This window comes from Rana temporaria, chromosome 1, assembly GCF_905171775.1.
Source record: "Rana temporaria chromosome 1, aRanTem1.1, whole genome shotgun sequence".
NCBI classification, from domain to species: Eukaryota; Metazoa; Chordata; class Amphibia; order Anura; family Ranidae; genus Rana; species Rana temporaria.
The window spans coordinates 336601645-336625663 of NC_053489.1; the positions used below are offsets into that span (position 1 = coordinate 336601645).

General features: G+C 42.5%; 1 protein-coding gene across 7 annotated transcripts in view; it reads left to right on the forward strand.

The window, feature by feature from the left end:
- The window catches only part of PALM2AKAP2 (PALM2 and AKAP2 fusion), a 451866-nt gene extending 432756 nt beyond the window's left edge, over positions 1 to 19110 (forward strand). For 6 of the 7 annotated variants that reach the window (XM_040361140.1, XM_040361145.1, XM_040361143.1 and 3 more), the window contains 3 exons: positions 9891 to 10069; positions 12586 to 12624; positions 17005 to 19110. In XM_040361140.1, coding sequence (XP_040217074.1) covers positions 9891 to 10069; positions 12586 to 12624; positions 17005 to 17097 — 311 coding nt within the window. In that variant the 3' untranslated portion in view covers positions 17098 to 19110. The remainder of the gene's footprint in view (positions 1 to 9890; positions 10070 to 12585; positions 12625 to 17004) is intronic. The other variant, XM_040361141.1, reaches the window with a different exon arrangement.
- The last annotated feature ends 4909 nt before the right edge of the window (positions 19111 to 24019 follow it).

The following is a 24019-nucleotide window of genomic DNA, read 5'->3' on the forward strand; positions in this document are numbered from 1 at the left end:
TTGTCGCACAACTAGGTGGGCTTGGGGGTGCAGTGCTCTGTCCCCCCAGCCCACCCTTTTTTCAAGCCTATTGGAGCCTCTGGCTTGAATCGCATGCTTAAAAAAAAAAAAGAGTAACATTTTTTTTTTTAAATCCATGGACCCAGAAGTGTCAGATTACATACTAGGTACGTGATCTACCGCTGTATATCTACGGTGGGTGATAGTTAAGTTGGCCACCAATGATGATTTCTGCTCATTGGGAGTTGAAGTGGTTGTAAAGATATGTTGTGTGTTTTTTTTTTTTTTACTTTTTTTTAATGCGTTATCTGCATTAAATTAAAACATTTTTTTTTTAATAGTGGCTCCCCTGTAGCCTCCTACTTCCCTGTATACTTACCAGAGCGTGATCTTGATCCAGCAATGTGCACATCTGCAGCAGCTCTTCTCCCCTCTCCCTACTGTCACAGGCTTGGCTGACAGCAGCTAGGTGTCTGAACAGGCGTAAACAGCCCAGCTCGGGATCAAGCATGCACAAGCATTGGGGGAGCATGGACAGAACCAGGAGCACCAGCAGTGGACTTCAGAAGAGGAGGTTTAGGAAACGGCTCACCGCTGCCTGACCCACTGCCTGTCCCACAGCTCGCCGCCATCACCCACTGCCTGACCCGACACCATGATGGGGTAAGTGCTGGTCAGACAGTGGGCGTGTGGGGGGCGCAGTGTCATTTGATGGCACAGTGATGCTGCAATTGATGGGGTTTTTTTCAGAATTTTTCTGTTTGTGCCCCCCCCCCCAAAATGTTGAGCACCAGCCGCGCCCATGGTGCTGTACAGTATGATTAACGCACTACCTACTGAATGAGCTAGCTCAGCCAATCTTCAACCATATCATTATGGCTACAAAACCCTAACCTATTTAATGAAGATATCCATGTATGATTTTCTTGGTTGCAGGAAAGAAAATCACTAGATTCCGTCGTCAAAAACAGTGTTTGTGGCGAATCCCTCACGGAGCTATTGTGTTCTCACAGGGGGAGCTGTCCTGGTCGGGAGAACAGTGATTATTGCTAGCAGCTATAGCCTGGCAAAAATCACATGAAACATCCAACAGGCTGGTTGTGTGTGATTGTTTTCCATTCGAATATCTAGATGTTTTTTTATTAATGTTTTCACTTAACTTTTACACAACTTTCACCCATTTTTAACATAAGATTCCGTTTTGGTAAGTCTTGGGTAAAGTTCTGTAAATATTCCTTGAGAATATTGATAAATGGACCCCTTAGGCTAGAGTCACACTGTGCGGCTCTGCAAGCTGTGTTTTGCGCAGGCACGGCAGCCCATTCATTTGAAAGGGTCCTTGTTCCATTTTTGAAAATGCTTGCTGCACAGAAACCATGAGAGCAATGTGGTTCTAAGTGCGGGAAGCTGCACTGTGGTTTCTAGTGCGTGGGGGTAGCATTGGGATTAATGGCACCACCACGCATCTCCCGAACAGCAGCGCATCTTTCTGTGCAGGCGGTTGCGGGAACGGGTGCGGTCCCACAGTGGCAATCACTGTGATCCCACTATTGTTGGCAAGTGCCTGAGTATAGGTTATAACAAGGAAAGCGACAATAATAGTTCCATTCTCATTGGATATCTTCTTTATTCCTTTTAACATGTGCAATTAATCTCTGAGATAGTCTCTTGGGACACCCTACCTCCCAACTTTTTGAGATGGGAACGAGGGACACCTATTAGCAAAAGCACGTAGGCATAGGACCCCCACCCTACCACACCCCTTTAAAGGCAAATTTATACGATAAAGTGCTTTTCCTTTTTATATTGGCTTTTGATATTGATATTTGATATAATATAGCAATTTAGAAATTGGATGAAAGGTTTAGCCATGGGAAACACCATTTGAAAGACAGAAAGGGCATTGTATGTACAATTTTATAGACAGTAGATCAGACCAAAATGAGGGACAAATGAGAAGGAAAGAGGGACAGAGGGATTTTGTTCAATGAGGGACAGTCCCTCGACATCAGGCACAGTTGGGAGGTATGCCAGTGGTTACTTAACCACTTCCCGCCCGGCCTATAGCCGATTTACGTCCGGGAAGTGGTTCTGAAATCCTGACAGGACGTTCCAGAACGTCCTGCAGGATTTCATGCTGTGCGCGCCCGTGGGGGCGCGTAGCGCGGCGATCGGTGATGCGGGGTGTCAGTCTGACACCCTGCATCTCCGATCTCAGTAAAGAGCCTCCGGCGGAGACTCTTTACCACGTGATCAGCCGTGTCCAATGACGGCTGATCACGATGTAAACAGGAAGAGCCGTTGATGGCAGACGCGAGTAGAGGAGAGCCGATCGGCGGCTCTTCTGACAGGGGGGGTTCGCGCTGATTGTTTATCAGCGCAGCCCCCCCTTGAATCGCCACACTGGACCACCAGGGATGCCCACCATGGACCACCAGGGTGGGCAAAAAAATTAAAAAGCCTGCAAAAAAATAAAAAAACCATATAAAAAGATGCCAATCAGTGCCCACAAATGGGCACTGACTGGCAACCTGGGAAAATCAGTGCCGCCCCAGTGTCCATCAGTGCCACCCCAGTGTCCATCAGTACCACCCCAGTGTCCATCAGTGCCACCCCAGTGTCCATCAGTGCCACCCCACAGTGCCATCCATGCCCAGTGCCCACCTATCAGTGCCCATCTGTGCCACCCATAAGTATCCATCAGTGCCACCCATAAGTGCCGCCCATCAGTGCCGCCTATGAGTGCCCATCAGTGCCGCCTATGAGTGCCCATCAGTGCCGCCTGAGTGCCCATCAGTGCCGCCTGAGTGCCCATCAGTGCCGCCTATGTGTGCCCATCAGTGCCGCCTATGTGTGCCCATCAGTGCCGCCTATGTGTGCCCATCAGTGCCGCATACCAGCGCCGCCAATCAGTGCCACCTCATCTGTGCCCGTTAGTACTACCTCATCGATGTCCATCAGTGCCATCTCATCGGTGCCCATCAGTGCTGCCATATCAGTGCCCGTAATTGAAAGAGAAAAACTTATTTACAAAAAAATTAACAGGAAAAAAATAAAAACGTAATTTTTTAAAAAAAAATTTCAGTCTTTTTTTAGTTGCGCAAAAAAAAAAATCGCAGAGGTGATCAAATACCACCAAAAGAAAGCTCTATTTGTGGGGAAAAAAGGACGCCAATTTTGTTTGGGTACAGTGTAGCATGACTGCGCAATTGCCATTCAAAGTGCGACAGTGCTGAAAGCTGAAAATTGGCTTGGGCGGGAAGGTGCGTAAGTGCCTGGTATGGAAGTGGTTAAACCTACACTCACAATAGAAATCAATTATCGTACCTCCTATTGTAAAATGTGTACATTGCCCCTAGAAGCTGGTAAACAGAGTTCAAACACAAGAGGCAAAAACAATTTAATACCATGATTTTAAAGCCATTTTAAATTGTTTATCCACTTGACCTCTGGATGATTTATCCTCCTTCATGACCAGACCATTTTTGAGCTATATGACACTGTTTCTTTAACTGAAAATTGCGCCGGTCATGCAACGTTGTACACAAACAATGTCATTTTTTTTCCCCCCCTCACAAAAAGAGCTTGCTTTTGGTAGTATTTGATCACCACTGGGATTTTTATTTTTTGCTCTATAAGCCAAAAAAATTCAATTTTTGAAAAAAAATTATATTTTTTACTTTCTGCTAAACCAAAACCTATCCAATAAAAAATGAAATTTCTTCATAAATGTAGGCTAATATGTATTCTTCTACATATTTTTGGTAAAAAAAAAAATCCGAATAAGCGTATGTTTGGTTTGCTCATATGTTAGTCTGCAAACTATGGTGTGTGTGTAGCACTACCCCCATAGGAGCTACTGGTTTAGTTTTTGGCCTTGCAGGTTACCTCGCTCTTCGCTGTCTATGGGGATGTGATGAGAGTCTAAGAAACTTCAATGTCCACACAAGTTGTAAATCCCTTTTCTGTCAGGTTTTATTTCACACAAACTTGTATAGGTAGAGGGATGGAGGATGAGGGGAAGGTTCAGGCACACAATGCAGATCACTGGGGAACTTCTAAGTTTCAAAAGTCACACTCGCCACTTTCCTCAGAGTGGCTATTGCTCACCCGGATATCCTGAGCCTAGCAGCATGGATGATGCACGGACAAAAAAAGAATACAGTCTCTGCCACAGACCTTTCTTTGAAGGTAGAAATAAACTGTTCCAGAATCCTCTGCCACAGGATTTAATACTCGGATTTCCAGCCATACAGTTTAGAGCCTTTAAGCCGACCTGGCAACACTGTAAGGCATCATAGAATATGGTGCATCCTCCAATAAAGTTACCAGGCCTCTCCTGAGATGCCAGCTTTCCGCTTGGTCCTCCCCTGGTTTCCTCCATTTGAGTGGCAGGACAGACGGCACAGGATCACCTGCAAAGTGCAGGCCCCAGTCAAGACAACTAGGCATACCTGGCAGAAAAGCAGCCTCGTCCAACGTGGTCCCGGTGCATTGCCACGAAATGAGATTTGCCATCGGATGAGATGGTCCGCCTCCATCACATCCTATTGGCTCACTCCTGTCACGTGACATATTTAAACTTCAAGTATCGACGCGAACATCAGTCTCAGCTAGGCTATCATAGGGAGAGGATCTCCTCTCCCTGTGATAGCTGAAGCTGCACGGAGCTGGTGCACGGAGCTCACATGGCCTCTGTGGCCCGATTCCGAGAGCGGAATCGGGCCACAGAAGCTCATACATTTACTAGGCTAATAAATGTTCTCCTTTATTACAATGTCAGGCTAATAAATGTTCTCCTTCATTACAATGTCACTTCGGGATCTACAGCGATATCGGGATCCCTCTGCCCGATAGCGCTGTCATGCCTCCCCGCGAGCGCGATAGATCCACAGCGATATCGGGATCCCAATGCCCGATAGCGCTGTCAGCGTGCCTCCCGCCAGCGCTAACTACACCCCGTGCCCGCAGCTCTACTCCCCGTCCCCCGTTAAGGCTCAGGGAACGGGGAACAGAAAGTAGAGCATCGGGTGCAGGTAAAGTAGTAGTGCGCAGGCGCAGCACTACGCAAATAGCTCCGTGCACCAGCTCCGTGCAGCTTCAGCTATCACAGGGAGAGGAGATCCTCTCCCTATGATAGCCTAGCTGAGACTGATGTTGCAGTGGAAGCGCTCACCTGAATAGGCCGGACCATTCTAACCCCTCCAAACTGTACCGACCCGAACCGTTCCGCTCAGTGGAAACGAGACATGAGTGACTTCCATCTTGTGGTTTCTAGTCCTGCAGATGGGACAAGGTGGGGTGGGGGTCCTTAGAATCGATCCAGGAGCTGTACAGCCACCTAATCAATTGTCACCTTTACACACATTCTTGGCTCCTTTAGTATAACTGATGAGTAGGGATGAGCTTCGAGTTTGAGTCGAACTCTTAGGGGTGTTCAACAACGAACAATTAGGGGTGTTCGGGGCAAATTTGAAAAGCCGCAGAACACCCTGTTAAAGTCTATGGGAGAAATCTAAAGCGCTAATTTTAAAGGCTAATATGCAATTTATTGTCCTAAAAAGTGTTTGGGGACCTGGGTCCTGTCCTCAATGCAAAAAAAGTTTTAAAAACGGCTGTTTTTTCGGGAGCAGTGAATTCAATAATGCTAAAAGTGAAACAATAAAAGTGAAATATTACCTTAAATTTCGTACCTGGGGGGGGGGGGGTGTAAAGTTAGCATGTGAAATGGCGCATGTTTCCAGTACATAGAACTGTCCCTGCACAAAGTGTCATTTCTGAAAGGAAAAAAAGTCTTTTAAAACCGGACTTGCGGCTATAATAAATTGTCGGCTCTGGCAATTCAGAGAGAATTTATTCATTAAAAAAAAAAAAAATAGCGTGGGGGTCCCCCCAAATTCCATTACCAGGCCCTTCAGGTCTGGAATGGATATTAAGGGGAACCCCGCCATCAATTTTAAAAAAAAATGGTGTGGAGTTCCCCCAAAAATTCACACCAGACCCCTTATCCGAGCACGTTAACCTGTCCGGCCGCAGAAAAGAGGGGGGGACAGAGTGCGGCCCCCCCTCTCCTGAACCGTACCAGGCCACATGCCCTCAACATGGGGCGGATGTCCCCATGTTGATGGGGACAAGGGCCTCATCCCCACAACCCTTGCCCGGTGGTTGTGGGGGTCTGCGGGTGGGGGGCTTATCAGAATCTGGAAGACCCCTTTAACAAAGGGGACCCCCAGATCCTAGGGGCACCCCATTACCAATTCACATAAGGGGGGCCAGGATATGGGGGTCCCTTTTGTTAAAGGGGTCTTCCAGATTCTGATAAGCCCCCCGCCCGCAGACCCCCACAACCACCGGGCAAGGGTTGTGGGGATGAGACCCTTGTTCCCATCAACATGGGGACATCTGCCCCATGTTGAGGGCATGTGGTCTGGTACGGTTCAGGAGAGGGGGGGCGCACTCTGTCCCCCCCCTCTTTTCTGCCGGCCAGGTTAACGTGCTCGGATAAGGGGTCTGGTGTGAATTTTTGGGGGAACTCCATGCCATTTTTTTTTTTAATTTGGGGTGGAGTTCCCCTTAATATCCATTCCAGACCTGAAGGGCCTGGTAATGGAGTTTGAGGGGACCCCCACGCTATTTTTTATGAATAAATTCTCTCTGAATTGCCTAGCCGACAATTCATTCTAGTCCGGTTTTAAAAGACTTTTTTTCCTTTCAGAAATGACACTTTGTGCAGGGACAGTTCTATGTACTTGAAAAATGCGCTATTTCACATGCTAACTTTACACCCCCCCCCTAGGTACGAAATTTAAAGTAATATTTCACTTTGATTGTTTCACTTTTAGCATTATTAAATTCACTGCTCCCGAAAAAACATCAGTTTTTAAAACTTTTTTTTGCATTGATACATGTCCCCTGGGATAGGACCCAGGTCCCCAAACACTTTTTAGGACAATAACTTGCATATTAGCCTTTAAAATTGGCACTTTAGATTTCAAATGTTCGAGTCCCATAGACTTTAACGGTGTTCTAAAGTTCACAAGAACATTTGGTGTGTTCGCAAGTTCTGGTGCGAACCGAACAGGTGGGTGTTCGGCTCATCCCTACTGATGTGTAATTATGTGTGTGTACGGGCATGTGGCAGTTAGAAGTATATGCTTAAGTGCACCATTTATGTTGGCTAGGATATTCGTTTATTCTAACCACATATATGCATTTTTTTTGTGTGTAAATGATGCTAGTAATCTCCTCTCTGAATACAGATTTGGGGCATTTTTGTTTTTTATGCTCCTGAAAGCTGCTTTATAATGGCAATCTAAATTCCACAATGCGCATGGACACATTGGCTGAAAATAAGTGTTAGAAAAAGATTCTTTCTGCCTGTGTACCTGAGGCCTAAAACTGTTAACTTTTCCTTTTTTATAATGAAGTCTGGATGTTATGGCTCCTTGAAGACAAATCTTTTCACTTTAACAGTGTGACACCTAGTGGTCATACAGTATATTATGCAGAAAAAAGATACTGGGGCTATAGTGCTGGAACAGAGGAAATGTACTACTACCTATTCTATTGTAGGGGAGTTTTGATTTGTTTAGACCCAACATGGTTTCTTTAAAGTATTCAGGATAGAAAGCTTGCATTATTTTGTCAAATGGTGATGACCCACATTCATATATAAGTAGCAGTAAACCAATTCTCTTATGAAGAATGGCACTTAAAAAAATTGGTTAATGCAATTACTAAGTATTAATGAAATTATAATTGGCAAGATTTAATTTTGATAGAATTTGATGCAGGTTACTAAAAAGATATTGGATATAACCAAGTCTGACCTAATTCTGTGTTGCTTTCTCCGTTCATTACCTATTTAGAGGGCTAACACTACTGACAGATTAAGTCACCCAAGTTATCTTTGTCTTTGTTTACGGTTATAATTCTGAGAATTTAAGCACCAGGAATACTGTCAAGCCACTTTCTCACATGTACCTTACAATGATGTATGGTAAAATGCTCATTTTACTGCATGTCATCATAATGAACATTGATCTATGGGTACTGTGGTGGGCTGTATTGATGTATAATTTTAAATGATACACCAATGCACATACAGCACATCACAATGCATGTGTGTGTGTGTATGTATAACTCTGAAAAAAATTGCAAACTCCATGAGGCATAGTTGCTAAGAAATGTCCCTAGGGCAAGGGCATGACCCCAGGAAGTGAATGGGCCACAGACTTGTGCCGTTCCAAAAAATATATATATATAGACAGAATTGCATATTTAGTGCACACGTTGCTGGGTCCTAAAACTGCACATGGGACAAATGCATACATACCGTATAAAGTCTAGAGAGACTATTCCCTCATTTGCCCCTCTCTCTATACTGTATATCCATAATGCCTGGTTTATTTCTTCCAGATGGAATTGCAAAACAATATATTTTAAAGGGAAAAATTGATTCCACAAGAAAATACAATACAATTAAACAAAAATTATATTCTTTATACTAAATATATTTCCAAGTAAACAATCATTTGTAGTGCATGAATCTATGAGCCATTAATAGCTTATTATTATGGATAATTCAGGGACACCCTCCCTTTCCAAAAATCAGCTTGTGCTGCAACGAATCACAGCACAGTGATTGGACACAAGAGGTGGGATTTATGATTTCTCCAATTACAAGCAGGGGGAGGGGATTGTGCTCCTCCAGGCATTCCCGGCCAGGACAAGTACTGTCAGTGAGCAAAAGGGTGATGTGGCGGCCTTTTTTGGGGGCATCAGATTGGCCCGAGGGTTGGCTGTGTAAGTTTCATTCTGGGACACTGTATTGACCTGGAATGAAGGTGCCCGGGATAGATCTGCAAAATGCGGGACAGATCTGCAAAATGCGGGACTGTCCCGGGCAATCCGGGACGTGTGGTCACCCTACCATGGACCCCAGTAATGCAGTTATAACATCACAATCCAAGACCTAGTCATTCTGCAAAGGGCTCTATGACATATACACCCAGTTGAAACGAGTGTGTGTGTGTGTGTGATTATGTTTTATAGAGTGAGGAATCACTTCTAGCATTGGGAGAGCTATAACATCGCTTTATAAATATTAAGTTACCCCAGAGATCAGTCAGTCAGTCAGGATGTACCACGTAGCTTCAAAAAAACTTTGGAAATCCTTCATGGTCACCAGCCATACTTTTGCAGGCCAGATGTATACCTTCTTTCCCCTTAGGTCAACTTTTTATGGCTCAACCCCTCTAACCCGGTAACCGGATCAAATAGGGGGGTCCAAATAGCTTGCACATGATTGGACGATGGTAGTCAGCAGAGCTTCCATTCATTTACTAAGCTCTGGAGCAAATTCAGTTGCAAAGTGGAACTGCACTTGCAAAGTGCACAGTCTATCTGCCTTCAGTAAATCAACCCCAATTACTTGCCGGCTAACCTTTTTGAAAGTACTTCCAACTTTTGTTTGCGTTTAACACTTTGGAATGAATTAGACTTTCCTGAACAAAGAACCCCCTACACTGTTATAAATCCAATTGTTTTGGAAATATTTTCCATTCTGTTGCTTTGAATTTTCTTGTCCCTGCGTTTGAAAACAAACATCAATTTGACAACACTAACAATTAGAAAATGTACTGAATACCCTATTAAAATCACAAAATTCTGAATGACATTCTACTAGTTAGTGTAGGGCCCATATTGACCATTTTAATTCTACTTTCTGGAGGCAGAACAGTGATTTAGGCATTTTAGAACGGTGATTGCGAAAACATAGCTTACACATTGCACTTTGCCTTGGTGTAAGTTTTTTTTAAGTAATGTTACATATATGATACTAAATATGACCAATTGTTAATTTTGCTAATATTTTCTGATCTATCTAGGCAAAATCGAGAAAGTAAGGACTTCATCTACATCAAAAGCAGAATGTTCCCCCACACCACCCGAAGTTCTGCTAGAAGATGCTACTGGCTCCCAGCGTCCAAGAAACCTCATGCAAACGCTTATGGATGATTTTGAGACGCTTAAAAGCAAGAGGCGTGATCGAGTGGATGAATCTACTGTAAGTTCACTCATTTTCAATCTTAGAGCAATTAATACCTGAAAAAACATCCAGACACAGATGTACAGTAAGAAAAGCTATAAATCCAAGTAGGCAAAAAACACCTAATAATAACAGTATGTCAGTAAAAGTGATTTGTTTGGAGAACATTGTTAAAGAGGGGGTTCACCCTAATAAAACATTTTTTTTTTCCCATCATTAAATTAGGCATAGTAGCGCGAGCTACAGTATGCCTGTATTTATTTTTTTAGCCCGGTACTCTGCAATCCTAGCGAGACGATTCCGACTCCCCGCGGGGAATGGGCGTTCCTATCCAGAGGCAGCATGATTGACGGCCGGCTATGGCGCGTCACGCTTCTCTGGAAATAGCCGAAATAGGACTTGGCGCTTCACGGCGCCTGCGCATAGTCTGTGCGCAGGCGCCGTGAAGAGCCGAGACCTACTCCGGCTATCTTCGGGGAGCGTGACGTGCCAAAGCCGGCCGTCAATCATGCTGCCTCTGGATAGGAACGCCCATTCCCCGCGGGGAGTCGGAATCGTCTCGCTAGGATTGTAGAGTGAGTACCGGGCTAAAAAAATAAATACAGGCATACTGTAGCTCGCGCTACTATGCCTAATTTAATGATAGAAAGTTGTTAAGGGTGAACCACTGCTTTAAGTCAAAATCTTGATCATATGATAGCTGACTTTATACACAGTATAACCTACATTTTAATTTAGGTGTTCATATAAATTTACAGCAATGTCTTGTTTAAATTGTGTAATATTGCAAATGGTTTCAGTTCAGTATTTTATTATTTTTTCGTTAAGCTGAATTCACTGAAAACTTTTTATGACGGTGGAAAACATTATTTGCTGTGTTAGGCCCCGTACACACATCCGAGGAACTCGACGGGCAAAACACATCGTTTTGCTCGTCGAGTTCATTGTGAAGCCGCCGGGGATCTCGGTGAGCCAAGTTTACCCGTTGACTAACGAGGAAATAGAGAACATGTTCTCTATTTGGCCCGACGAGATCCTCGTCGGTTTCCTCGGCCGGGTTTCTCGGCAGAATACAGCTCCGATCGAGTTTCTGGCTGAATTCTGATGAGAAACTCGGTCGTGTGTACAGGGCCTAAAAGTTAACGTCTAAAACACAAGCTGACAGTTACATGTGTACTCTCCTCATAAATGCAGGCAACCGTGCATGGGGTGGAGCTACAGCCAGCACTAACAAACAAACAAACATTTGTTTTTTTTTTAAACCACTGAAAAGATTTGAATAGGATCAAGTTCTATGTGTACAGAGTCCCTTGGGGAATGACAAGACTATTAGGCCTCATGTACACTGGACGTTTTTTTTACGTTTTTACAGAAGCTTTTTTTGGCAGTAGATGTTTTTTTTCTACAGTCATTAACCTCTCCATGTTATCCTATGTGTCCATGCACACATAGGCTGTTATCAGCAGTTTTGGGCAGTGGCGTGTTTGAGCAGTAAAAAAAAAAAAGAATTGGCTGCAATTCTTCCACGAAGACAACTTCAGGCAAGAATTCCCTGGACAGTTTTTAAGTGAACCTAAATGCCACTAGTTTTTGCCAGTTCTGTGCTAATGGCACTGCTGCACACCTTCCGATGTTGAAGGGAAATTAAGTGTCTTTCACCTGCTGCATTAAGTTTCCTTGGCCGACCACTGCATCTACGGTCCTGAACGTTGCCCGATCAATGATCTCCTCAAAGCTAAGATATGCAGGCATTATGACATACCACCAGGGAGGTGTGTGATTGGCCCCAAATTTATTCTGCAGGAGGACAAGGACCCCAAACATACAACCAATGTCATTAAGAACTATCTTCAGCGAAAAGAAGTCCTGAAAGTGATGGTCTGGCCCCCACAGAGCCCTGATCTCCACATCATGAAGTCTGTCTGGGATTACATGAAGAGACTTGAGATTTGAGGCAGCCTTCATCCACAGAAGATCTGTGGTAATTTCTGAACTGTGCAAGTGTTCCTAGAAGAATCCATGCTGTTTTGAAGTCAAAGGGTAGTCGCACCAAATATTGATGCCATTTAGATTTTAATTCTTTACGCTCACTATGCATTTTGTAAATTTATAAAAATAAACCAACAAAATATATATATATTTTTTACAGCATTTCTTCACACCTGCCCTAAAACATTTACACAATACTGTTGATTTACAGTTTTCTAATATACTTGAGTTTCCGGTATTAAGAATTTTGAGTTTTTTTTTTTTTTTTTTTTTTTTTAATGCCTCTAACATTTTTTGTTTGCGATTAAAACTCCACTTAATATGCAGTGTAATTCAGTGTTGTGGAAAAATTAACCATCAACATGTCCTTCTTTTTGAAACTATCTACAAGAATTTACGAAAGCATGTTATTACCCTTGAATAGGATGAAAGGGCTTGGCCTCCCTGCTAACAGATTGTCTTACATCTGATGTGCTAGGTTTACTGTTATCTGTCAGAATCTATGTTTGGTGCACTAACTTTCTTCTTTTCCTCTCTCTCACCAGTACACCAGTAAATTACTGTCTTACAGAGTTACTACTGAGGTACCTGTGAATTGCCTATCTCCACTGCAGCATGCATATCCTCTAATGCATGGTTTCCTCCACCCCTCATTTCTTGTTCCATCTTTTGTGTCATTACTTTTGTTACGTCATATAGATATTCGGGGATCCGATTATAATCTTCCCTTCCTCCAAGATTATATACGTATTCAGGACCAGTTTAAAAGCAAAGCCATGTGAGTTGCCTTAGACCAAAAACTGACAAAGTCCTCTTCTGAGAGGCTTACCCACTCTCTGGACTGGTTTGAAGGCCTTTAGGCTTTCACCTTACATTTTGTGGAACTGGTCTTGTATATGTAGGTATTGTACATGTAGGCATTTATAGCATATTTGTTCTTTATATCTATAGTTTTAGTATGACAGGATATAAACTTTGGTGTGAACAGATACCAAACCTCACAAGTGTGTGTATGTATATGTATGTATATCTCACAAAAGTAAGCACACCCCTCACATATTTGTAAATATTTTATTATAACTTTTCATGTGACAACACTGAAGAAATTACACTTTGCTACAATGTAAAGTAGTGAGTGTACAGCTTGTATAACAGTATACATTTGCTGTCCCCTTAAAATAACTCAACATACAGTTTAATGTCTAAACCACTGGCAACAAAAGTGAGTACACCTCTAAGTGAAAATGTCCAAATTGGGCCCAAAGTGACAATATTTTGTGTGGCCACCATTATTTTCCAGCACTGCCTAAACCCTCTTGGGCATGGAGTTCACCCGAGCTTTTACAGGTTGCCACTGGAGTCCTCTTCCATTCCTTCATGACGACATCACAGAGCTAATGGATGTTAGAGACCTTGCGCTCCACCACCTTCCATTTGAGGATGCCCCAAAGATGCTCAATAGGGTTTAGGTCTGGAGACATGCTTGGCCAGTCCATCCACCTTTACCTTCAGCAAGGCAGTGGTCGTTGGAGGTGTGTTTGGGGTTATGTTCTCATGCGGCCGAGTCTCCAAAAGTGAGGGAATCCTGCTCTTCAGTATGTCGCAGTACAGGTTGGCATTCATGGTTCCCTCAATGAACTGTAGCTCCCCAGTTCCGGAAGCACTTGTGAAACTCCAGACCATGACACTCCCACCACCATTCTTGACTGTAGGCAAGACACACTTGTCTTTGTACTCCTCACCTGGTTGCCATCACACACGCACTTGACACCATCTAAACCAAATACGTTTATCTTGGTCTCATCAGACCACAGGACATCCATGTCCTTAGTCTGCTTGTCTTCAGCAAACTGTTAGTGGGCTTTCTTGTGCATCATGACCAATTTGATGTAGTGTGCAGCGTATGGTCTGAGCACTGACGGGCTGATCCCCCACCCCTTCAACCTCTGCAACAATGCTGGCAGCACTCATATGTCTATTTGCCAAAGACAACCTCTGGATATGACGCTGAGCATGTGCACTCAATCTCTTTGGTAGACCATGGCGAGGCCTGTTCTGAGTGGAACCTGTCCTGTTAAACCACTGTATGGTCTTGGCCACTGTGCTGCAGCTCAGTTTCAGGGTCTTGGCAAGCTTTGTGTAGCCTAGGCCATCTTTATATAGAGCAAAAATTATTTTTCTCAGATCCTCAGAGTTCTTTGCCATGAGGTGCCATGTTGAACTTCCAGTGACCAGTATGGGATAGTGAGAGAGAACACCACATTTAACACACCTGCTCCCCATTCACATCTGAGACCTTGTAACACTAACAAGTCACATGACACCAGGGAGGGAAAATGGCTAATTTGGACATTTCCACTTGGGGGTGTACTCACTCTTGTTGCCAGAGGTTTAGACCTTAATGGCTCTGTGTTGAATTATTTTGACGGGCAACACATTTACACTTATACAAGCTGTACACCACTTTATATTGTAACAAAGTGTACTTTCTTCAGTATATAATAAAATATTTACAGAAATGTGAGGGGTATACTCACTCTTGTGAGATTGTGTGTGTGTGTGTGTGTGTGTGTGTGTGTGTGTGTGTGTGAATATATGTGTATATATAATATATGATATTTAGCAAAAGGAGAATCTTCATGCTTACCTTCCCAGTGGGAAGTGAGTCATCACTTTCTTCAAGCGTTACATACTCAAGGAGAATCTTCAGCATCTGATGGTTTTTGACTGTGACACATACCTGCAAACCCACTGCACACTTTGGTTGCATCTGTTAACACAGAATTGACAGGGGAGGTGGCAGTAGAAAATACCGCACACAGTTGGAGACCAGGCTTCCGATGCACCTCAAAGCAGAAGATTCTGCATTAGGGATCTTCTTTTGCTAGATGCTTTTTTTTTTTAAAGTATTTTTCAGTAGACTCTCCACCCACCTCTACACTCCCCTGCTATGGTCACTAACATCCAGTCAAAACCCAGAAAAGTTACAACATGACTTCAGCATGACCAATTATGATGAGGTGTGGAGCAGCCAATCCTGGGAGAGCTGAAGAAAGGAGGGGGGATGGGAGGTACACAGAATGCCTCTCTCAGGCTTGTGCATGAGATGTGTAAATCACTTGTCACTCACAGCAAGGGGGAAGAGCTGACTCCTATTTCTCTGCATCAGTTTTTATCTTGCAGAAATTAACTCTTTGTGGCAAGACTGGCCACATATGACATTAAATCCTATACTGGGCAAGTCTTAATTAAAAAAAGTTTGGGGTTACATCCACTTTAATTTGATTTGGGACCATGAAATAAAAGCTAGCTGCGGCATTTATTATGTAATGCCACATTTGGTCTTCTACAAACTTTAACATCTCCAAAACATGAAAAACAAGCTGGTCATGAAGCAGAAAAGCCTGTTGGACATAAAGTGAGAGCATAATGTGATCCAAATTGATATTCAAGCATATAGATCATTGCATCAGACCCCAACTAATGCAAGTAAATCTCAAAGTTGTTCAAGCAGGATTTTCTGAAAGGGTTTGGTTTTTCAAAGAATTGCTGGGGGTGTGAGGACTTTATCATGGATGTCTAATTGGTGTTTCTAGGAAACTATGTACTGAAAAGACACGTGAATAATTTGTTAATGAATAATGCACTGTGTATCTATAAACTGAACAGTGGACAGTTGCTGTCAGATTTTGACATGCAATGTTATCCAACAGTCCATTGTGTTATACAAAGTAATGTGTTTTTCATAGCAAATCCATTCTATACAAGAGATGGACTGTAATTTTGGCATTTGTCAAAAGATGTTAAAGTGTGTCAAATCATATTAGGCTGGCACCCCTGCCTCAATGTGACCCAGTGTTTTAGTATGCCACTCAGGCTTGATCACTATAGGGAGTAGTGTGGGTAAGGCTGCAACTGCTGCAAGAGTGCCAGCAAGGGGTGGAGCTCGTCACTGGATGGAAGAGAGGAAAGATCCCTGGTGCTGCACCTCCCCATGACTAAGCTCTGGGTAGCAGAGTGAAACACGTTGGGGTATGGCCTGGCTGAGGTTGTCTCTCTCCTACCACCATAGAACTCTGTTTATGTGCGGCATCAGGGATCTTTTCTCTTTTTCACCCCTGCCTCAATGGCCAACCCGTGCATATTTTTGGCATTTGGCATTATGTCTAACTCAACTACAAAGTCTAGTCTGTTGCAAGACTTTTTATGAATAGCATAAATGTTGTTAGTAATTTCATAAGTACAACATTGGCATAATCAGTTTTATTGGTGTGTGTGTGTGTGTGTGTGTGTGTGTGTGTGGCATATTGGTTACACAATACTCTCCATTCCCTTGGAGAAAGTCTCTTCTGCTTGATCCTGCCAATCATTGCCTGACTCCCCCTGCTGCCCTGTCTTGCTGTAGTGTATTTGATGTAAACCTGTGATTATGGAAATATGGAAGCTGCCATCCTTGGCTAATTTTAAAGGCTCTGCAATCTACTCTGTCACTGATTTGGAACAATCTCGCAGCTATTAAGTCCTAAAAGTACACACTTTGGATGTTTAATTGTTTTTAGTTGTAAGCAGCTCTATTGGCCTGAAACGACAGACATATAGCCTTGTTCTACACTGGCACCAATCAAATGACCTGTGCTTACCCCGGCAATGGGCCTGTAAGACCGTATTTCACCAGACAGTGTTCTGTCTACTAAATTCGATCCAAGTACATAAAATTGACTTGGGCTTAATTCCATTTGATTGGGCAAAGCTAACAATGGACAGATATTTTTTTTTCTTCTCAGCTTTAAATCATACTTGATTTCTGTTGCAGCTACTCATATACCCTACTATTAATACTAGTAAGTGAAACATTAGTGTCAAGTAATTTTGCCAAGTATGACTGTTTAGTGCACATGTACAATCTTTACAGAACTGACATATTACACAGGTGAACATTGATGGCTTATTTTATTTTGTTGCAGGTTCTTGAGGCAGTAAGAGTGAGCCGTAGAAAAAGTGCCCAGGCATTGCGATGGGAAGCAGGGATATACGCCAACCGTGAAGAAGATGAATAACCTTTTTGCATTTAAGATATAGAAAACCAAAAAAAAAAACGAATCCATTAATTGCATATTTATTGAACAATACACAGCCTCTGCAATCCATATAGAGATTACTCAGAACATAAGAAAGAAGACATGCTTGAAGTGACTGGCACTGGAGGCAGTGCCAGGCCCAGCTAAGCTTTGGACTCTCAGGAAATGGAGATGGATCACTCACACAGGCTGCTCCTAATAACAGGGCTCAGCATGGACAATGAACAAAGCCAAACATGCAGTGCAATTTTAATTTTTTAAATTGCAGCTTTTGATCGCTTTTCAAATTCTGTACCCTTGCCTTGCCCTGCCGTATTTACATGCATGTTGGAAGCAGCACCAGTTTGACGAAAGATTGGCCCTTTACATGCATTTGCAGGTTCATTTACATGCAGGGTGCTACAAAACAATTTACAATATATTTAACTCACAATGCAGTATTGGACATGTTGCTTTTGACAATACATGGTTATTAAGGGAGGTTTGAGGAAATTTGGGGGGGGGGGGAGAAACAGTTCATCTATTTTTCTGAAAGACCATTTGGCCCTTCATTTGTCTGTAAATAGATTGACATAAACTGCTTCTGTGGTATTTTATGTCAGATATGCCTATATTTCAAAAGGCCTACATCAATTTTGCAGACATATATACTACAGTGGCCACTTTGAAGGTTCCATATTTAAAGCACAACACCATAATCAAGAACTGTATGCATGTTCACATTTGTGGCTCTCAGGGACTAAAAGGTTAACCAGATTTTGCTGTGTTTTTTTTTTTTGTTAATGCAACCATAATTTATAGCACAGAAAAGCGCAAACAAAGAAACGTAACCCATTTTTCCTAATTTTTCTGGTTACATTTTATTCTGCATGGATATGCACATTCAGATGCAATCAATGGCACCTCTCAGTTATCACCGTTTTGTTCAGAGGTAGCACTTTCTGAAACCTTGATAGGGCTGAGGGTTCCCCATATTGGATGTGTTTTTCACTAAATACAAGTTGAAGGGATGGAAATCGTGGCTTAAATGTGGCCTAGTTGCAATTGTAAAATGTAGGGAGATAGAGGATAGATATATATTCTGATAGGTTTATACACAAGACAAACTCCAGTACTAAATCCAGAAGCACATGCCAATTTAAATGACATGAAGGAGATGGATATACTGAAGTTCTTTTTTTCACTTCGCTCAGTGAAGCTGTATCTACATCAGCCATTCATTAATGCGATAGAAGTGTATTCTTCCTGAATACGAATATTTGTTCAAAGTGAGTACAGGTCCATGTGGTTAAAGCCCTCTTCCTCCCTCCCATTACTCCCACTTTTTCACCAGCTATATAAAAAAAAAGCTGGATTGTTCTCGCCTACACCTGGCTTCTGTAGCCCATTGATGGCATTGCTTCTATAAGTGATGACTGGTAATCCAGTACTACTTTAAGTGATGATCAGTAAACCAGTGCTGCAGTCTCTCTATCTGCACCGATTGTTAAACTCATCATGGGGTCTTCTAGAAGAACCCTGCTGCTTAACAGCCAGTAGGAAGTGTCCACATCACTACATAGGACCCACCTCCTCTGCATTTAAGAAGTCAGACTCCAGGCCCAGCGCCTCACATAACAGATTTGGGAAAGTAAGAGGACTTTTTTTATTTATTTTTTATTTTTTAAACGTTGCAATTGGTAGGGAGGCAAGAGGTGTGTAATTGGATTAATGCCTGGAGTTTAGCTTCAATTAAAAAATGTACTCCTTTAGGTAATCATCCCAATGAGAATTCTTTCAAAAATTATTTTTGATGTGCCATTTTTCAAGCATTGCGAGTCCAGTGAAAGTGTAAATGTATTACTAAAATATTTACAGTAAATAACATGGACATTTGACAAAGCAATACATTTTTTTAATTCTTACCAGTATATAGACAATTGTAAGAGGATAAGGTTTCCGAATACAGTTATAGCGACATGCCCTGGTGAGATAAAGCACTGTTGTCAGTCATTCTTATTTTGAAAAGTGTCTTTAATTGTATAGCAGACTGTACTGTTTTAGTATAAGGACAGTTGTCAAAATTGGCTACAAAAAAATGTCTGATTTTAGTAACAAAATCCTCTAAATTCTAAACAGAAGTGCCATTGCGTTGAAATGCAGTTTTCCACTGTGCATATGTTATCCACTTAAAGGGGTTGTAAAGGTTTGTCTTTTATTTTCTAAATAGGTTCCTTTAAGCTAGTGCATTGTTGGTTCACTTACCTTTTCCTTCAATTTACCTTCTAAATGTTTTTTTTCTTTGTTTGAATTCCTCACTTCCTGTTTCTCCTCGGTAAGCTTTCCACCATCATCCGAACGGTGGAAAGTCATTTAGAACAGCTTACTGAACAGCTTACTAAGGAGGAACAGGAAGTGAGAAATTCAGACAAAGAAAACCAAGAAAAAAAAACCTTTAGAAGGGAAATTGAAGGAAAAGGTAAGTGAACCAACAATGCACTAGCTTAAAGGAACCTATTTAGAAAATAAAAAACAAACCTTTACAACCCATTTAAAGCATAAGCATCTTACCCATCCTTTTTGTCTTGATGACCTGAATGATACAAGTTGCATGGCTTTTTTTAAATTAACACTGCTTATTTGTGTCAGGCTGACATAACTTGGAGTACAGCCAAAGCTCGTTTGGCTGTACTTCTCCTGTGGATCGTTAGAGTGCAGTTTGTTCTGCACGTCTGTGACCTGTTTTCAGCAGACAGTGGGCTGAAGCCCTTTGTCGGCTGATGTCACAGAGTGAGTCCAGGCTCAGGAAAGATCACGATCATATGGTCAGGATCTGCCCACATGCCTGGACCAGCAGCTGGCTCAGCCTCTCGCCCTTTAGCAACAAGATGAGGTTGATTTTACTAAAGGCAGACATGTTGCAAGCGCAGTTGCTCCAGAACTTGGTAAAGTGTGGCAAAGCTCTGTGGATTTCCATCATCCAATCATGTGTAAGCAAAAATGCACTTTGAAAGTACACAGTCCTATTTGCCTTTTAGTAAATCAACCCCAATGTATTATATCTTTGTGGCCAAATCTGTTTGCTTGCCTGACAGTCTGAACCTCTGCATTGCAAATACTTAGAACCAATAATTGTATTATTAACTATATATGGAGCAGCTTGCAACCTGTATTGTCAGTTCAATAAAGCAGCGCAAAGGATAATGAGGATGTAAGCGGTGTAGTAACACTCTTCAATCTGTCAGAATTATTACTGATCTGGTTGTGCTGACTTGAGATCTTCCTTTTTTTCTTTTTATCTACTGCACTTGCATATTGTCATTTGTACTATGCATTCCTTTATTGAATATGACTGTTAGTCACAAAAACGTCCAAGGTTACCTTCTCATAAGTAAATGTTTTGACAGGGTTAGCAACCAAGTGAGTGATAATATGAGTGTATTCTTGCTCTGGGATTTTAGTGGGGTGTGTCTGGGTGGTGTGATAGTGATCACACAAATATAGCTCTAGGATTACTGTATTAATTTTTATTGCTATGGGGGGAAAAAAGCAGGTGACACTTGTGAGAATGATGTATGTGACATTTAAGCATACTAAAAATAGTTGTGAGAAAAGGCGATTACTAAAAATATCTAATTACAAAAATGAATCTATTTGAGTTGAAGCTTGTATTGCGTTACGGGGCATATTCAGTATTTCCTAAACATTGCCACTAGTGGGCCTTTGATCTATTTTGTCATGGCCTGTGTGAACACAAAGCCTGGCTATTCTGTGTGTAAGCCATGTACTCACTTTTAATGCACTCATGTAAACCAGTATTCCTAGACAATGGTATTTGCACGAGCCACAGATGCAAAGATAGAAGACAATTTTTAGAAAACAATCATATTTATTTGTGTGTTTTATAATCACCTAAGTATAACAGTTGTTTGTTTTTACATATCACTTATGATAGGAACTTTTTTTTTTTTATTATTCTTTTCAAAGAGATTTCTGGACTAAAAACTATTTTTATGCAACAAGAATGTATTGCCTATATTTATTTTATGTAAAATAAAAGCGGCCACAATTTAACAGTTAGTGTATTCTCAAAAAAAAAAAGCTTGTTGGAGAGTGTTCTGACTGCTGAACAACGCAAGGCTATGTTTCCTCAACTGAAAAAAAGTTTGCTGTTAGCCAAGTTGGCTGTGTTGCAGCACCAGTTGATAATATAAAATGTAGTTTGGATTTAGGTTCTCTACTTTCATATTTCTTATTCATATCTTTAAGGTTTATTGAAACCAGTCGGCAATTGCCTTTTGACTGGTTGTTATGGGGTTGCTGTATATTTGCACTTGTACACATTTTACGTTACTGTCCCTTAGTCAGGGCTGGGTTTCCCATTAGGCACGGTTTGCCTATAGGCATGATAGAAAAAGCGTTTTTCTTTGTATAATCGTTGGCTGCACATTCCATGCCTCACCTCCTTCACATTGGTAAATATGCAGTCTTCTTCATCTTAGGTGAACTTGTCCTTTTAATTATTTCCCCACCACCTACCTGAGTGCAACCTACCTAGTAGTGTATCTACTTTTTGGCCCGATCCCTTTGATGTTTGCTATGGTGGCCTTCCTGGTGCCACACAGCCTTCAATAGGAAACCCTCTGTCTGGCTCTTCTTCGCATTGCATTTACGCCAGACTAATGACCTCTTCTGCAGCTTTGCAGAGTGCAGCTCTCTCATAGGTATGAGTGGAGTCTGGGTTTTCAGATTGAGTGTGAAGAAGAGCTGGTCAGAGGTTTTTCCCTCCAAAGGCTATGCTGCACTGAGTAGGGGCGCACAACAAATATTTGATTATGGCCAAGTTGGGTACATGCTGGACAGGCTGCACTCAGAAGGCAGGGAGAAATTACAGTGGAACCTTGGATTGCGAGTAACGCAGTTAACTAGCGTTTCACAAAATATGCACTGTATTTAAAAAAAATACTTACTCGGTTTGCGAGTGTTGCCCCGTAAAACTAGCAAGATTCGGGCCAAAGCCAGGGGAGGGCTGGGCCAGGGTGGCAATTGCCTCCTGGGCCGCCACCCTGGACGGCAGCCGCTGCACCCTATCTTTTTTATTCTGGTCTAGGAAGTTGGGCCGGGGGCATGGCCACGGCGGCCGACCGCTAGCTGTTGCATTCCGGGAGTTGTAGTCCACACTCAAGCTCCCGGTGGGTGGAAAACAGCAGCGCAGAAGAAACTACAACTCCTGGAGACTGGATTTTTGGAAGCAGGCAGAGGCAGGGAGTCAGGACGCAGGGCTGGGTGCTGGCTGCAACTTAACCCCAGGGCCAGGAGAATTAACCCCCCTCCCTCCCTAGGAGGCTGTGGCATGCAAGGACCTGCTGAGATCACTGGGGTGAGACCCTGAAACCCATAGCTGACCCCCCCCCCCCCCCCCCCCCCCCCACATACACCCCATGTAACCTGCCCCAGTGATCAGGCTGCATTGATGGGCACTGGAGTTGGCTGCTCTGGTAAGGCTGCATTGAAAAAACAGATGGGTAATAGATGGTGAGCTGATTTGGCGGTTCAATGGCCACTTGACTGAACTTGCCCCCCAGGCCTAAGGCTGCTAGCCCTCCCCTGGCCAAAGCGATGTGCAGTACCGTGTTTGGCCTGAGGTGGGGGGGCGTGTGCCCGAGGTTTGCCGAGATGTCCTCGGGCCTTTCCGGACATTTCAGAGGCTCTCTGGCACCCCCCACCTCTGGCCGCATGCGATATTGCATGCCATTAAAGTCAATGCGGTACAGATTATTGTAATTTCCATTGACTTTAATGGGGAAACTTGCTTTGATATGCGAGTACTTTGGATTATGAGCATTCTCCTGGAACGGATTATACTCGTAATCCGAGGTTCCACTGTAAAGGACAACCTCATCAAAAGGTGCAGCTTAGTATTACTAAGAGAGGAATACATCACATATTTGATGCACACTACAAAAATGCATAACCGATAACAGCCATTTTGCCATATAACAACTATAAAATAAAAATGTAAGTATCTTACGCATAGTACATGTGGTTATCAGCAGCTTTCAAAATATTGTTTATGCACTGATGGATTCTGGTAATGCAATTCATTTTACTGCTGATTTTTTCCTTGGAACCAAAAGTTTGGAAAGCTCCAGTTTATTTCAAAATGGGTGCATAAATATTATAAGAACAGGAAAATGTTTTTATATTGTATGTGGAGAAAAGCTAAATGTGTATTTTAAAAAAAAGAATATGATTCACATCTTCAGGATAATTGCTTTCTGGCTGTGTTATATTTCTTTGCTGAAAGGCAGGCTTTTATGTGATACCAAAATACTTTGCGAGGAAAAGGTTTTTTTAATAGCTCAATAAAATGATGGCTGTGTTTTAATGGCAGACAAAACAATCATATTGTACTTTTTGGCTTTATATATAAATATATATATGTTAACCACTTACATGTTATTCAGCTTTTGTTTTATAGTGATTGTGAAGCATACAATGCAAGTATATAATTATTTTCTCATTAAAACACAAACTGGAGTTGTGTTGTTTAATTCCACATTTTCATTTCTTCGTCAGCCCTTTGACACATCTAAAAGGAGACCTGAATTGAGAAAATATGGAAGCTGTCATTGCTGACTCCGAGGCAGGGCTCAAGTCCTACGGCAACGCGTGGGAACGGAGTTCCTGCACTTTTTTCACAGCAGGAACGCAGTTCCCTTTGCAGGACTAGAGCAGCCGAGCCACCCGAGCCGATCCTTCACTAAGCGGCGATGCCCAGCTCGAGTCACTGTCAGGGGAAGGCAAACCTTAGTAATCCTTTATGTTACTGGTCGCTTCCTGTATATGGATTCATCGGGTAGTGTGCGGGTATTCAGTCACTTCATCAATTCAGCAATGTCTCCTGGGAGCTTTTGTCATT